The sequence below is a fragment of the Podarcis tiliguerta genome, assembly GCF_965153285.1.
Source record: "Podarcis tiliguerta genome assembly, chromosome: 11".
Taxonomy (NCBI): domain Eukaryota; kingdom Metazoa; phylum Chordata; class Lepidosauria; order Squamata; family Lacertidae; genus Podarcis; species Podarcis tiliguerta.
This window is the reverse complement of record NC_139544.1, coordinates 21,709,294-21,725,383: the sequence shown is the minus strand read 5'-3', so window position 1 is coordinate 21,725,383 and position 16,090 is coordinate 21,709,294. Positions and strand designations below refer to the sequence as shown.

Below are 16,090 nucleotides of genomic sequence, written 5' to 3'. Positions count from 1 at the left end.
TAATTTCAACTTTTGTAGTAGCAGCAGCAAATTTAGGCTGCATACAAGACGACTCCTTCAAAATAAATTATATTCAGCTTTGTCTCACTGAAAATTGCAAAATTGCAAAGCTACAACTTTGGAATTATAATTATTAGAAACGCCTTCAAAATAAATTATATTCAGCTTTGTGTCACTGAAAGTTGCAAAATTGCAATGCTACCAACTTTGGAATTATAATTATGAGAAAACAGACTTAAATTAACTTGGGGGGTAGGGGACTCCGATTCTTGGCAGGACTCCTGTGGTTGAGAAAGAATTATGAAATGAAAAGAACTATACTTTGTATTGTATTTTGCAATTTGATTGCCGAGGCAGTATTTGTACAACAACCAAAGAAGATGTGGTAACTTTCATAGCTTTATGCTGTCCCCTTATGGCAGATATATGGTCTTATTAGAAACATTATGCTTGCAATTTTTAAAGTGTAATTAATGTTTATTTAGTTGGTAGTTGCGTAACACAGGGCTGTTCTCTAGGAGTCCTACAATCAGCTTTGCGATCAAGTTTTTAAACATGCAAAATTGTTAAAAAGAGCCAATAAAAAATTAAGCTGTCAGATCAATAGATTAAAAATAAAATACCATCCTCCTCGGGGTAGCGTGGAAGCTTAAGAGCTGCCCAAAGCTGAACTAACATAAAGCCTTGACTTGGCTGCATCAAATTACTCCAATCAGCCAGGTGAAGAGGAAGGTCTTAGCCAGGTGCTAAAAACATGTCTGTGGTCAAAGCCACACTATACATTTAAAGTACATTACTTGCCCCCAAAGAGTCCTAGGAACTGCAATTTGTTCAGGGTGCCGAGAATTATAGCTCCTAGGATTCTTTGGGAAAATCCATATGCTTTAAATCAGGGGTCAGAAACCTTTTTCAGCTGTGGGCTGGTTCACCGTCCCTCAGACCATGTGGGGGGCTGGACTATATTTTGGGGGGGGCAAATGAACGAATTTCTATGCCCCACAAATAACCCAGAGATGGGTTTTAAATAAAAGCACACATTCTACTCGTGTAAAAACACGCTGATTCCCGGACCGTCCGTGGGCCCGATTGAGAAGGTGATTGGGACAGATCCAGCCCACGGGCCTTAGGTTGCCTACCCCTGCTTTTAATGTATGGTATGGATGTGAGCAGTGACAGCACCCAACAGGCTTTGCTTGCCATTTTGAGCATAAACCTAACTCACCATATAGTCTGGGCTTTTTTCAGGGGGAACTCACAGGAACTCAGTTCCAGCACCTCTCAGGTAGGCACCATTGCCATTCTAAGAAAACGAGGGAGTTGTTCATGGTGAGTTCCGGCACCTCTTTTTCTGGAAAAATAGCACTGCATATACAGTCGTACCTTGGAATTCAAACAGAATCCATTCGGCTGCAGGAAGCCCCATTGGATGTTCGGGTTCCAAAGAACGTTCGCAAACCGGAACACTCACTTCTGGGTTTGCAGGGTTCGGGAGCCAAAATGTCTGAGTACCAAGGAGTTTGGGATCCAAGGTACGACTGTAGTCCTTTGGGATTTTTAAAAGATCATGTAACCTTATGCAGAGTAGTTATCTAGAGATGCTGCGTCGTTTGTCTTTCTGTACATTCCTTTCTCAACCACCCTGGCACCAGCTAGCCCAGAAGGTTAAGGGCGTCATCATGTCCTGACCTTCCTATCTATCTGTATACATCCTCTCCTTATCACCCTGGACTGGAATGTTAAAGTGCACTCTGTACGTTCTCTGAGTCTCACCATATCAATCACTATAGATTGTTTACTAAGGAAGTTTCCATGCCTGTCTAACTCTGTGTTCCCTCTATCTAATGATGATTAATGTCTTATACGCAACCCTTGTATGTCTTATACGTAACCCTTGTAACCCTTGCATACGCATTCGTGTTAAACCAATCAGCAGCAAGCACATGCGAGGCAATGCTGTAATATTCAATAAAAGGGACTCTCCGAGACGTGCTCAAGGAGATGCCTCCCAGATGACACCCACTACTCGTCTGTCATTTATTCCAACCCAACATCCTTAAGTTGTAATTGGATAGTTATAACAAGACCACTTGTGCCAGAAATACGCTGATACCTTGTACTAGCCTTTGCTGTCCTCCATGTTGGCTGAGGCTCATGGGAGCTGTAGACAAATACTTCTGGAGGGCATCAGGCAGGCTTTTGTCACAGTTTGCCACCTCTTCAGCTGCAGATAACGTCCAGCTTCTGAGACTTCCAGCTCTTCTGGGCCTCTGCCTTCAATTCTCTTATGCCTCTTCCACCAACAAAATAATATTGCTGCTACAACAATTGTTTCTGCAACAACAATTGCCTATTGTTACTCGTACACTCTTGTTTGGAGTCTGCCTTCCCAAAGGATGATCTCATCCCCAGCAACCAAAAATAGACTGCAAGTGTAGTTGTTTGTAGCTGCTCACTTAACCATGAGAGGACTCCTAATATCATGGTTTGGTAAGTTAGTGGTGGAGTTGAATCATGAGCTGTGTGGCACCTTCTCATCCTGCAGCCATCATTTTTGGGTAAAAAAAAACAGTGGTTCAGCAAACTAGCAGCAGTGGGTGGGGGACTGGAGGGGATTTGTGGGTAAATCCCACAGTAATAAGCAATTCCTGCTTCTGCACAGACACCTTTCCAGTCTGTAGGAAGTTCTCAAGAGCTTTCATGCTCCAGCTTACCAAAAGAATTCAAAGGGTTGCAGCTGCGTCCTTGTCTTTGTTGAAGAACTGTTTAGGGCAACCAAAGTGCCAGAATTGGTGCTGAATGCATTCCCCATTTGCAGCAGCATCGTTGAAACCTCTTCAGTCCCACTGGGCACAATCTCACAGAAGTTCAAGGACTGAATAACAAAAGGATAGCTGCAATTTGAAGCCCAGCAGATATTATTGATGTTTCGTCTGAAGCCTCTGAAGTAGCCTTTGATGATATTCAACAGCAGCTCCTGCTCTTGAGGTGCAAGGCCACTCTTGGCCCAAAGCTGAAGGATGCTAGACTTCCAGGTGTCCAATATGCCTGTCTCCACATCTTCCAGAAAAGCAACTATTTGGGATACTTTGTCATCCTCATATTTCTTTCCCTTTTTATTCTTTTGGTTTCAGCTCATTTTACCACCCAGCACACACTCAGTTGATACATGACGCCTGCAACACCTATTAGACTTTACCATTATCACACAGAAACCAAAGTGCGTCTACAGGTTGAACATTGCAAAGGAAGTACCAGCAATTATTGATCAAGCTAGGTATCTTTCTGGGAAACCTGTTCACCATTACTGATCTTCTCATTGAGAAACTCCCAAGAAGGAATTCCAGAGGTCCTAAGAACAGAATTTGAAAGGCGCTAAGCAAAAGCCATTTTAACAGTAAGGCAGGTTGTTTTCTAGAAAGAGGGTCCAAGAAACCAGTAAAATAACTAGGCTCTGAAGCACATGGCCCTGGGAAAATGAGTGGAGGAAGCACAAAACCTTCAGAATGGATACAAAGTCCTCCCAGGTTACACAGATACCTATGGCTGACACCAAGGGTCACTTAAATCCTAACCAGACAGCTCTGACAAGCAGTAATTCCAAAAATTTTACTCTTGAGGCAGACCACATTGCTACCTCTTTTTCTTCTCCTCTCCTGATAGCAACTTATTTCACTTCCTAGTGCTCCTTAATTGGAATGCAAAAGCTACAGCGATATAGAAAAGATCTGCTGCAGACACAGGAGTACAGCAAAAGTCTTCCTGCAGGCAACTTGCAACCACCTGTGGACAGGCACATAAGAATCAGTGCTTTCAAGTCAATGTCTTTGGCGAGTGATCTAGGAAGTTTTCTGTTTACTGTGGCCAGTGCATCCAAGTAAACTTTATTACGTCTATGATCTTTAGCAGATTTATCCAAAAGCAAATCCCATGGACATCATTGGATCTAATCCTCTTTTACACACAAGCAGCACAGCAGCTGCTTTCCCATAGTGCAATACTATACCACTGGGGGGAATAGTGTCTGTACTAAGCAAACACACAAGTGGACTTGATGACTTAGGTCTACAACCTTGCTCTCGCCCATGCAACAAGTTATGCCCATATGGTTTCACGCAACCTTTCTTGCAGTGTGGAACTTCACAGCAAAGAAACAGTAACCAGACTATATACCACACATGTGTGTCTATACAGTGGCGGAGCTTCATGCTCCGGCACCGGGCAGCAGAGAGTAGGTGGGGGCGGCCGTGGCGTGCATCCTGGGGGCGTGGCGCACCGCCTGTAGGGGTGTGGCACCCAGCGTGGGTGGGGGGCAGCAGCAATGGCACCCCACCAGGATCACGCTGCCGGGGACGGTGCGCTCCCACCGCACTCCTCTTCCTCCACCAGTGTGTCTATACATGAGTATATCCAGGTGGCAAGGTGGCAATCCTCTTTGTCTTTCATATTCACATATACTAGTCTCTACAATGTAATTCCAAGGAAGCATTTGCGAACCATATTGATATGACCTAAACCACTGACCCCATTCATGTGTTTGCTTAATTCACACACTGTAATTCCAATTATACCATACCAATAACAAACTTAGTTGGTCTCTAAGGTACTACTGGAAGGGGGGATTTATTTTGATTCGACACTGTAATACTATACAGCAGGATGGAGAATCAGAAACCAAGCCATGTGGTGGGGGAATGATGGAATCTGCAACTTGGATGCATATCTTCAAGTCTTCTCAGTGCAGAAGTAGCAGCTACAGATTCTCTCCCATTGTTCTGTCATATGTCCCCACCTCCCACTCCAAACAGTACAGTGGTACCTTGGGTTACAAACCCTTCGGGTTACAGACTCCGCTAACCTGGAAGTAGTACCTCGGGTTAAGAACTTTACCTCAGGATGAGAACATAAATCAAGCGGTGGCAGTGGGAGGCCCCATTAGCTAAAGCGATACCTCAGGTTAGGAACGGTTTCAGGTTAAGAATGGGCCTCCAGAACGAATTAAGTTCATAACCAGAGGTACCACTGTACTTCACAGCAAGGGCAGAGGCCAAGACCAGGAGGGATCTGATTTATCTCCTACTGTAGCAAATGATTTAAAGCTATGTGGGGTGTGCCAGATATAAGATGGCAACCCAGGGGTTTTTATTTCCAAGTGAACAGATGTCATTCTGCTGATGTACTCCCACTTTTCAATACCATAAGAGTGAGCTGCAGTTCCTTCGGTCTACTGATTTGTGAAGTCACCATCAGATAGCTCAAGCCGATCACATGGTGCCTACCATTTAAATGGTACATTTGTACGCAGCCTAAAAATGATCAGAGCCACTAACAGATCTACTTTAACTTTGCATGCTTGCCTTGTCTTTGCCCAGTTTGCTGGCCCATTTCTGCAAATTACTGCACCTATCCCAGTTCCTCAAAGTGTCCAGAAATTCCTCAGGTAGCTTCAACAACATATTTTTATTGCATTTGGGCCCATGTTCACTCTTCCCAATTCCCTCTCCCCGTGATACTAAAATATTTCAGTAAATCAAAAAAGGTAAAGGTACCCCTGCCCGTACGGGCCAGTCTTGACAGACTCTAGGGTTGTGCGCCCATCTCACTCAAAGAGGCCAAGGGCCAGCGCTGTCCGAAGACACTTCCGGGTCACGTGGCCAGCGTGACATCGCTGCTCTGGCGAGCCAGAGCCGCACACGGAAACGCCGTTTACCTTCCCGCTAGTAAGTGGTCCCTATTTATCTACTTGCACCCAGGGGTGCTTTCGAACTGCTAGGTTGGCAGGCGCTGGGACCGAACAGCGGGAGCGCACCCCACCGCGGGGATTCGAACCGCCGACCTTTCGATCGGCAAGCCCTAGGCACTGAGGTTTTAACCCACAGCGCCACCCGCGTCCCTTTCAGTAAATAACTTTTGTGCAAATCATGTTCTCACACTTCCCTTGCACAGCACCCAGATCCTTTCTCCACAGTGGCCCTGAAGGTACTAGCCTGGAGCACTGATTCAAAGAACCACTGGTTTCATATTAACGAAAGGTCAACAGGTGAACTGGCTAACAGGTGAACTGCCTACATAACACAATACAAATAAAGTCTATATCCCCAAGAAACAATTAACTCTAACTAGTAAGAGTTATGAAAATTGCACCCATTGTAGCATTGTGACATTAACAAACGTGTTACACTTGTTTAGAATAAATTGCTTCTATCATGAACCACTTGAATTTTTACAAATATGAAGTTCAGACAAAACTGCAAGGGTTTGTAAAACAACAACATCCCTACAATTAGCAACCAACTTGTAAACTATTTGCAATGTACACAAGGTAGATAACAACCTTTAACTTGCCATGGTTGTCCCCTGCTCCACAGATTATGCTGTTCTGTGCTGCAAGGATACTATGCTGCAGAGTTGATGCCTCTGTCCTGACATTTCAGTATGACATATTCTCTAGACTTTAAACCCCAGGAATGAATTAAAAATAAATCACTACATTCTTTTATACCTTTCTAATGTAAATCTGCTGAACTAGAACTCATTACTAGACAGATTAGATAGATATGCCACCATTTTCAAAACGCAAAGAAATACAAGCCTGGTTCCACTCAAAACCTCAGTTTTTAATATCTGTATGATCCACTTATTTAACACATATTGGTCATATTTGCATATTAAAGTTTGCCCTTAAATCATCTTAGATGTACCCCTAAAAACAATGCATAAAGCGACCCTTAGGTGTACAACTAAGATTCCTACATTAAAATCACAGGATCAGCAAATACAAATGAATCTAGCGTCTCTTAGCATAAAAACCTAAGCATTGTCTACATAAGTCCCACTGAAATTAGTGAGACCAAATTCCTAATAGTTCTTCTTTCACTTAACTGAATGCCAAAATTTTCCAACTGCTACAGACAGCTTCAGTTTCAAGAAGTTTTATACTCAAGATAACCTCTCTGTTTACAAACTTGTGTACAAACAAGTCAAACTGAATTCTTGTTAAAGGGCTATTTCTTATAGTAAGTTGCCTGTAGATGAACAACTTCACTATTATAAACATGTAGCCCTTTCTTCTAGAGTCCTAACTCTAGCACATGCACAGAAATCAAGGCATATAACAATATATTGTTGACCCACTAAAAGAGCCAAGAGAATACAGTACAGCCATATATACTTAGAATTCCTAGACAATCGCCTTCTCTTTCCCTCACATAAAATTATTCTCCATCAGGAGAGAAGATTCCTTACTAGTGAAACATGGCCTATCAGCATTCAGTTCTATAAAACAGAATGCACAATAAGTATTTGAATGACTTGAGAAGTAAAAAAAAAAAACCCTAGAAAACAATTAGCATGTATAGTCTTCCTCCCCAAGCAGAAATACTGACCCAATCCCACAGAGACTGTATTAGAACAAGACCCACAAATGCCTGTTTAGAGAACTGGTTCCTGTAGCTCTTGTGCTAAGAACCACCTAAAAGCTGAGTTATAAGTATTTTAGTAGGCAAGTAAGTATCAGTAAATTCAATAAATAAATAAATCCAAAGTTAAAGCTTTTTTACAGCCGTCCTTTTCAACAGGAGCATGGAGCACATAAGCAATATAATTAAGGTTCTTCTTGAAATCACTAAGAATTAAAATGTGCTTAAAAGGAGCTGGTGAGTAACAGACTCCTCAGCAGGTGCAGACTAGCACTCTGAGCCTTTGAAAAGCACACTTCTTATGCAAGCCTCAAGTATAATTTTATTAGGCAAACTCTGAAAATATCTTTGCTGATCATGTATATATTTCAAAGTGCCTGGTTTCCAGTGTAAGATCTTTGATTGCTAAGCACCCTTGCAAGTTCCTGAAAATCAGAGCGCAAAGCAAATTATATAAAGCAAAGAAGTCATCCGGGAAAACATTTTCAAAAGATCTCACCCCGCTAGTATATAAACCTCTGTGACAAAGTTACCGAAGTGTTATTTCTCCTTTTATTAAATTCTATAATATTACATCACATAACATACTTCGTACACACTACCCAAGTCACAAGACAACCGGTTGACACTTAAAATCCTGTTGTTCACCTTCAAGACTTCTGTGTTCCTCTTGGTTTTTACTCTTTCAACTTTGTCTTGGGTAATGGAATGTGATGCAAAGTTAAATGCCACTTGACATGTCTATTTCCTGGTCATTAGAAGCCAGTCTGTTTTGATAGGCACTCTCTCAGAACAGCATGTTTCCATGTAGATTTGCCCCTTATTGCTCAACTCCAGACAAAGCATTTCAAGCACTACTGGCAAGCGTCCGGGAAAGCCCAACGAAAACAGAGCAGGAGGCAGACACTGCTTACCTTTATCCCCTGCTGCTGGGTGGTTAAGGTCAACTTGGATTCATCCAGAAGCAGAACTTCACAATAAAATTCCTCCGGGACTGCGCAGAAGCAGCCCATGGCGGTCTCCGTGCTTTGATGTCAGAGGGCAAATGCGAGCGAGAGATGAAGGCAAGGGGGGGGGGGCGAATTAACTCAGCGCCGGCGAACAATACATGATATGGCTCAGCAACCCTGAAGAGAGCAGGTTTTTCTTTGGCCTTGTCAAGTTGAGGAGGCTCCAGCTTCACATATGGCGAGGGAGCTCAATGCTAGAGGAGGAGGGAGAAAAAAGAATCCTGTTGAGACATCCCACACAAAAAAGGCAAAGTTCTTCTTGCATGTGGAGGACGGTGGGGGGGGGGGGACATTGGTTGCTAGGCAGCAGAGAGCGAAATTCAGGAATTAAAAGTTTCCACAGGTTAAAGTTTGCAGTCCAAGTACCTCTCAGTCCACCGTGGGCTTCTTTGTTCGAGGTTCAGCCATGATAAACCGCTGACCTTTGGAGCACAGGAGCCCTATGGGTAAAAGTAGCACCCCAACCCGGATCAGGTGAAACACGACCTCCCTCAAGGTGCCTATGCGCCAAGCAGCCCTTCAGCCGCCCTCCTTTCTAGCCTCGAGAACTTGAGAGAATGACATGTGCCCGGGCGCGCGCTCCTCCTCCTCCTCCGTCTCTCTACACACCGGCTGCCATAGCGCGGCTCGCCGCCCGAGCCTTATTCCTGAGGCGAAAGCTGGAGTAGCCGCGCGTCCCACCTCCCCGGCTTCGGCGCTGCTCCTTTGTGTAAAGCGCTACAAATAGATAAACCACCCCTCCCTTCCGCACGCGCCGCGCACCCCGCGTTACCTTGCAGCGGGCCAAGGAAAAGCGGCAGCGGGCAACTCCTCCCTGACAGGGCGTGGGGAGAGCGAGGCGCCGGACTGGGCGCAGAGCTGTCCGGGGAACCGCAGAAGCAGCAGCCTACGCGCGCTTTCCAGTCTTTCTCTCAAGTGCTCCTCCCCGCGGAAAGGCGCTCTCGGTGTCTGACGCGGCCACCTGAAAGAGACCTCCGGGGTGGGGTGGGGGCTTTTTTATATTCGGCTTCTTCTTCTCCCCCAACTCCGCCCGCCAAAGTTGGGGCTGGAGAGCGACGCTGGCGGCCCCGAGCGCGACGGAAGCGCCACCTGCCTCGCTCCGGCTCGCCCCTCAGGAGAAGCCGAGCGCTGCTGCCTCGCTGCCCGGCCCTCCTCCTCTTTCTCTCTGGCTTGGACGAAGCTCCGCTCCCCCGCCGACGGGCCAACCTTGCCGGGCCCAGGAGGGCGGGAGGCGGGGCAAGCGCGCGCGGCGGCGGCTGTTCGCTCCCAGGACCTGACAGGGCTGCGGCGCGCGCGCTATCCCCGGGGCAGGCAGGCAGGCAGGCAGGTCGGGGTCGCCGCTGAGCCGAGCCTGCTCGGTGGTCTGAGCTGCTGCCCTTGCGGCGTCTTCTGCTCCTGCTTCTTCCCCTCGGGGTGGCTTAGCTGCTCCTCACCTCAGCGGTGTCAGTTTCCAGGTCGGCTGCCCAGCCGGCGTTCTTTCGCTTCCTTTTCCCTCCGCCCTCCTGCTCCTGCCAACCTTTCACCTTCCCTGCCGGCAGCAGCGCCAGCTGAGGAGGCGGCGGCGAGGCTGCTCTGGAACAGCAGTGGCCCCTGCTGGGCGATTCGGGGGAACTGGACTGCTGGGGCTGTCGCTGCTGCACAACCATGAAACCACTTGCAAGGCAAGAATCGCTGGTTCTTAGGGGCAAGGGAGACCCAGGAAGTCTCGGGGCTCCTTGAAAACCCACCAGTTTATTATAGAATAAGCTTTCGTGGATGCATCACACAATACATTTCTCAAGTCTTTTAAGGTGCCGCAAGATTCTTGGGTTATTTTTTGCAGCTGCGCCTTTGGAGCATCTCATCAAGGGCTGCTTTAAGGGACAGAGGCAGCATTTGGCAGCGGCGTAGCGTGGGGGGAGCAGGGGGGGGCGGCCGCACCGGGCGCAACATCTGGGGGTTAGGGTTAGGGGGCGCAAATCCACGGGTTAGGGGGCGCAAATTACTTGCCTTGCCCCAGGTGCTGACAACCCACGCTACGCCACTGGCATTTGGTGGTGATCCTTGTTCTTGATGGATTGCAAGTTTGAAACCGTTCTTGGAAATTTACCACCAGATGCATTGTAAAAAAAAAGGCAGAGCATTTGCCACTTACATGACATTTTGAGGATGGAACTGCAGTGGGCACAATACTCTGGGAGTTTCTCCTGTCATGTTCTGCTCCATTGAAATGAATGGTCCCCATTTAAGTCCCATTGATTTCCATGGGAAGTTTAAGCACAATTGGTTTAATAGAAGAAAGATATCTCCACAGGGATTTCTTTGAGGGTCGCCAGTGTGGTGCCTGTGAGCTTTCTGGTGCCCACAAAGGGCTTTCCTGGTTCGCATCCCACTGAAATTAAACTTGGGGAAAAAGCCCATGGCCCGTAGAATCAATGGCAGCATGTACTTGGTCATGGGGTATGTGTGTGCTGCCACTGACAGTTGCTCCAGTTTGTAAAATGTGCCCACAGACCTAAGGTTGACAAATTTCTCTCTTAGGCGCTTTAAAACATCTATTTTGAAAGAAATATATTTTCATAATTTGGATATCACCTGATTACTGTATTGTACTTTGAGAGTCATGCACTCAGACTTCTTGCAAGGTATTGCACGTCCTATACATTTGAAAGCACATTAGTTCCCAAACATTAATATTAACTTGGCCAGTGGCCAGTTCTTTTAATCTTTATTACATAACACTAGTTGTATTCTCTTTATATATATATATAAATATAATATTTATTAGAAGTTTAATAGTTACAGAAAAGAAAACAAAAGAGAGAGAAAAACCATAAAAGATTTAACAAACAATACATCAAAAATAAAAACAAAAACAAAAAAATTCATCAAAACAACTAGAGAAACAAAAACATTTAAAGAAACACATCCCATATTTCCATATCTTTACCTTTCATTTGCTTGTTTCATCGACCTCTTCACACCTCCCTTTTTTGTATTCTAGTTCAATTAGCTATTTCAGCAAATCCTTTCCATCTTTTTCAATTTTTTGTTCTATAATTTATCTTAACACAATCTAACTTTAAATTTTCCACTTCGGCCCATTAACAACCAGTTTTTGCTTAATTCTTTATAACATTTCTGCTAAAGCCATATAACTTCATTCCAGCATTCTTCTAGCATTCATTAATTTTGCAATATTTCTGTAAATATACTCTGAATTTTTTCCAGTCTTCTTCCACCAACTCTTCTCCCTGGTCTCGGATTCTGCCAGTCATTTCCACCAATTCCATGTAGTCCATCAGCTTCATCTGCCATTCTTCCCGGGTGGGTAGATCTTGTGTCTTCCAATACTTTGCGATAAGTATTCTTGCTGCTGTTGTGGCATACATAAAGAAAGTTCTATCCTTCTTTGTTGTATTCTCTGACATGCTTTAACTGCTGAAAACATCTCTTTATTAGAGGTGCCCTCTGAAGTGCACTGATCTCAGCCATACTCCTTAAACAATTTCCAGGCTTTTAAATGTGTATATTTTATTGCTTGCTGCTACCCAAAAGATTTTTGAACATTGCTTTTAAATGTTCTGCGTATGAGGGGATTAATACACTCCATAAATAACATGAAATTAAATATATATTCCTTTTGGTGTTTTGCACTGTGGGTGGGAGAACATTTCCATGTGATGCTGAGCATTGCACAAAACCCCTTTTCTCTTGTTGACACTGAATTTACTGCAAGTTACAAATCTGGTCATTGTTTTAGATAAACCATATGTTAGCTGAAGAAACTCTTGAGAGTCCCATGGACTGCAAGAAGATCAAACGTATCCATTCTGAAGGAAATCAGCCCTGAGTGCTCACTGGAAGGACAGATCGTGAAGCTGAGGCTCCAATACTTTGGCCACCTCATGAGAAGAGAAGACTCCCTGGAAAAGACCCTGATGTTGGGAAAGATGGAGGGCACAAGGAGAAGGGGACGACAGAGGACGAGATGGTTGACCAGTGTTCTCGAAGCTACCAACATGAGTCTGACCAAACTGCGGGAGGCAGTGAAAGACAGGAGTGTCTGGCGTGCTCTGGTCCATGGGGTCACAAAGAGTCGGACACGACTAAATGACTAAACAACAACAAAATGTTAGCTGACTTTAGCACCAGTAAGCCAGAAGTGAGAGTGATTATTGTGTCCTTACAATCTCTTTATTGGTGTATTTGTTCTGGGGCTAACGCTCAACGTCATCCTTTCCAGGGTACCGGCATCCACTACACGGGAGATGGCAACTTGTGGAAAACATATTCTCTACCATAATTTCACTTAGCATGATCATCAGCCGGGAAGGGAATAGGAGTGTGATATGCGTCTTGACATGAAATGTGTAATAGCAAATGATATGGAGAGGCGTAATACATTGCTGCTATATGTGTTGTAGCAGCAGCGGCAGCAAGGTGTATGTATTGCACATATGTGGGAATTCCTGGCAGGATAGATCGCTGGCAGAACGTCAACATGCAGAACTGTCCAATGTCATTGCTATTTGGACTCATAGAAGCTACTATATTGTGCGCCTAGAAAATAAGGTAAGTTAGTCTTCTTAAAAATCTATGAAGACCGTGTAACTGGGGAACAATGGAGCTCATTCTTCACGCAAGGGAAATAGATTCCATTGTTTCAGTGTCATATTTTAAGAAGCAGCGTACAGGCTTCTGTATTTAGAAGATACAGAACATAAATGCACATCATGCAGTTCCATAAGCACAACTACTGTAGGTAGTGAATAGAACTCTAGAGCTTTGGCTGACACATGGCCAATGAACCAAATGTGCACAATAGTGCTGCTCTGAATCAGCGTGTCATCACCTGTCCATATATAATGCTGCCTTGTGCAGCTGCTCCCAAGACATTTGCATTTCTTGATGGGAGTGTTTGTGTAGGATCTACGCTGTAGATGGTACCTAGCAGGCCACTGAGAGGTTACTGCCTCACCTTACCCCCAAGGAGAAAAGGAAATAGGTAAAAGAACATGCATTGCTTCAGCACACTGCGTTTACAATAAACATCCTTCTCTGAGTGCACCAAAAGGAATGTAAGAGCTTGCTTCTACTTGAAGACAGTCAGCAATCAGTCTGTAACATTTTTGGATGCATAAAATAGACATAAACAAAAAAAAAACACTTTAGAATTCTTGATCAGCTTGGTGACAAGTGATTAACAACTTTAAAAAATACAAAAAACAACAACCTAGCAAAACATTTCTATGTTAAGGCACCTTGAAATATTTTTTGGAAATATCCTACAATACTTTATGAATCCAACATGGACATTGCCTGTCATATTTTTGTCTGCCTGAAATTTTATCATGGGAATGCTGAGAAGTTTTCCTCTACGTAGTACAAGCCCTGCCATGTCAGAGAAGAGGTAACTACCAGATTCATCATGCTAGCAGAGATTGCTGCAGTTCTGCTGGCTTCTACCACTGAATCAGCACAATGTCACATCATGTTGAAGGACACTGTTAAACCTGTTCCAGGAACAGGGCACAGTCACATAAAAGACTAATTCAATGTGTTAAAATCATTTTACAAGGGTGAAATAATTCAATTTTAAATATGTTTTTAACAAAGTAAAGGAATATATAGCAATAGCAAGAAAAAGCTGAATGTTTAAGGCAAACAAATGAGAGAAGAGGCACAGACCACTAATACAGTAACCAGAATACAAAGTCCTAACATTGTCCTAACACTGGGACGTGGGTGGCGCTGTGGGTAAAACCTCAGTGCCAAGGACTTGCTGATCGCAAGGTCGGCGGTTCGAATCCCCGCGGCAGGGTGAGCTCCCGTCTTTCGGTCCCAGCTCCTGCCCACCTAGCAGTTCGAAAGCACCCTTAAGTGCAAGTAGATAAATAGGGACCGCTTTATAGCGGGAAGGTAAATGGCATTTCCATGTGCTGCGCTGGTGCTGGCTCGTCAGAGCAGCTTCGTCACGCTGGCCACGTGACCTGGAAGTGTCTGCGGACAGCGCTGGCTCCTGGCCTCTTAAGTGAAATGAGTGCACAACCCTAGAGTCGGACACAACTGGCCCGTACGGGCAGGGGTACCTTTACCTTTTAACAGTGTTTAGTTTCCAGTTGTTTGAAGTCTAACTCAAAATTAGGCAGAAACTAATAGATTTGATTTGGTTTTGGGAAGGAACAAAATGAGATACATATGGCCAGACCACCTTTTGCATTCTTTGACTGCTTTTCTTCTCAGTTGTTTTATTTCCAGTCTCTCAAATACATGGCATAAAAGCATTTTGATGGAATTGGTTACGGTAATTTAAACTTGTTGCTAGATCACAGCAACTCCCTTTCCAATTTCTAAGGCTTTCCAATCTTTCAGTTATATATTATGTTTTAGACAATATTTGCAATGCTAACAGCAAATATTAACATTTAAAAATATTGTTTAACATACAGCTGTAAGGTTGTTGTTATTGTTTTTGTAAAGTACCAATTTCCATTTTTATTCCTACTACTAATATGTATCATGCACCTAAGGTGATATTATTATAATATCAGCAGATACCAGCTGAGAACAAGTTATATAGAATTGATTTCAAGCTGTAGAGTTCTTCCAGCCAGAAAACATCTCGATTAGCCAATAAGATGTTGCAAAGCCTTCAGGTATTCTTCTTAAATGTGTTCATTACTTGTCATTTTCACATATTCATAATAATGCCAATATGGCCCATCACATGGGTGTGCGTGTATGAAAGTTTAGCTGCAGGTGAAACATTGCAATGAATACTTTATGTTAGTACTGTGTGTTCAGTTTATGAACAGAGCTAGATTCTAACAGAATGCCAAAAGCACATAGCTAAAATGCCATTTCATTTTATGACTTTTCAATTTATATATATCCAGTTATGAAACAGTTAGTGGAATGAGCTTTATATTATATTGTATATATAAGTTTTGCATTAAAGCCCCTGGGACTTCCATTCTGCAACCCTTGTAATTATTTAAATCTAAATATAACTGCAAATAATTCTCAATGCTGACATGTTTTTATTTCATTACTTCCATCTGAAAATATGCTATTAACCGACAAAGTTGTGATGAAGAGACATAAAATCTGGAGGGGGGGGAATGGATTTATTAGCCCCCACCAATTGCCACAAAACTTACTTTATTTTAAATGAGTCAAGAGTATGCAAATTTTCTCAGAAAGTGTTTCAGCAGCAGTTGTTCAACTGATTAATTATTTTGCTGGCAAGGAATAACTGAAAAACCACAACTCAAAGGCAGGGTTTGAGATGTTACATTGCAAAAGCTGGATGGATTTGTATCATGCCTATTTGCTCAAAAGTGAGGGCTCCTGGATTCAGAAGAACTTGTGTGCAAGTGTGCATTGGATTGCAACCATGACCTTCAAAATTGCTATCATTTCATATTTGAGATCATTTTGTAATTTACAGGTAGTGAAAGCAGGTAATTACAGTGCATGACATTCATGTTTCTGATTTTAACTATTCTTTTAGAACACAAAACATGATACAGTGGTACCTCAGGTTACAGACGCTTCAGGTTACAGACTCCGCTAACCCAGAAATCGTGCTTCAGGTTAAGAACTTTGGTTCAGGATGAGAACAGAAATCGTGCTCTGGCGCGGCGGCAGCAGGAGGCCCCATTAGCTAAAGTGGTGCTTCAG

The 16,090-nt window shown here is 43.8% G+C and overlaps 1 protein-coding gene across 4 annotated transcripts in view; it reads right to left on the bottom strand.

Annotated features, from left to right (window-relative positions):
- EPB41L4A (erythrocyte membrane protein band 4.1 like 4A) overlaps positions 1 to 10,010 on the bottom strand; it is a 112,136-nt gene extending 102,126 nt beyond the window's left edge. The window contains exons 1-2 of one of the 4 annotated variants that reach the window (XR_014503060.1): positions 9,198 to 10,010; positions 8,330 to 8,619 (exon numbers count right to left, since the gene is read on the bottom strand). Coding sequence is in view for 2 of the 4 variants with exons in the window: in XM_083403986.1 (XP_083260112.1) it covers positions 8,330 to 8,428 (99 nt within the window). In the remaining 2 variants the exon portion in view is untranslated. Of the gene's footprint in view, positions 1 to 8,329; positions 8,620 to 9,034; positions 9,155 to 9,197 lie in introns of those variants that run through there. The other 3 variants (XR_014503061.1, XM_083403986.1, XM_083403987.1) reach the window with 3 other exon arrangements.
- Between the last annotated feature and the right edge of the window lie 6,080 nt (positions 10,011 to 16,090).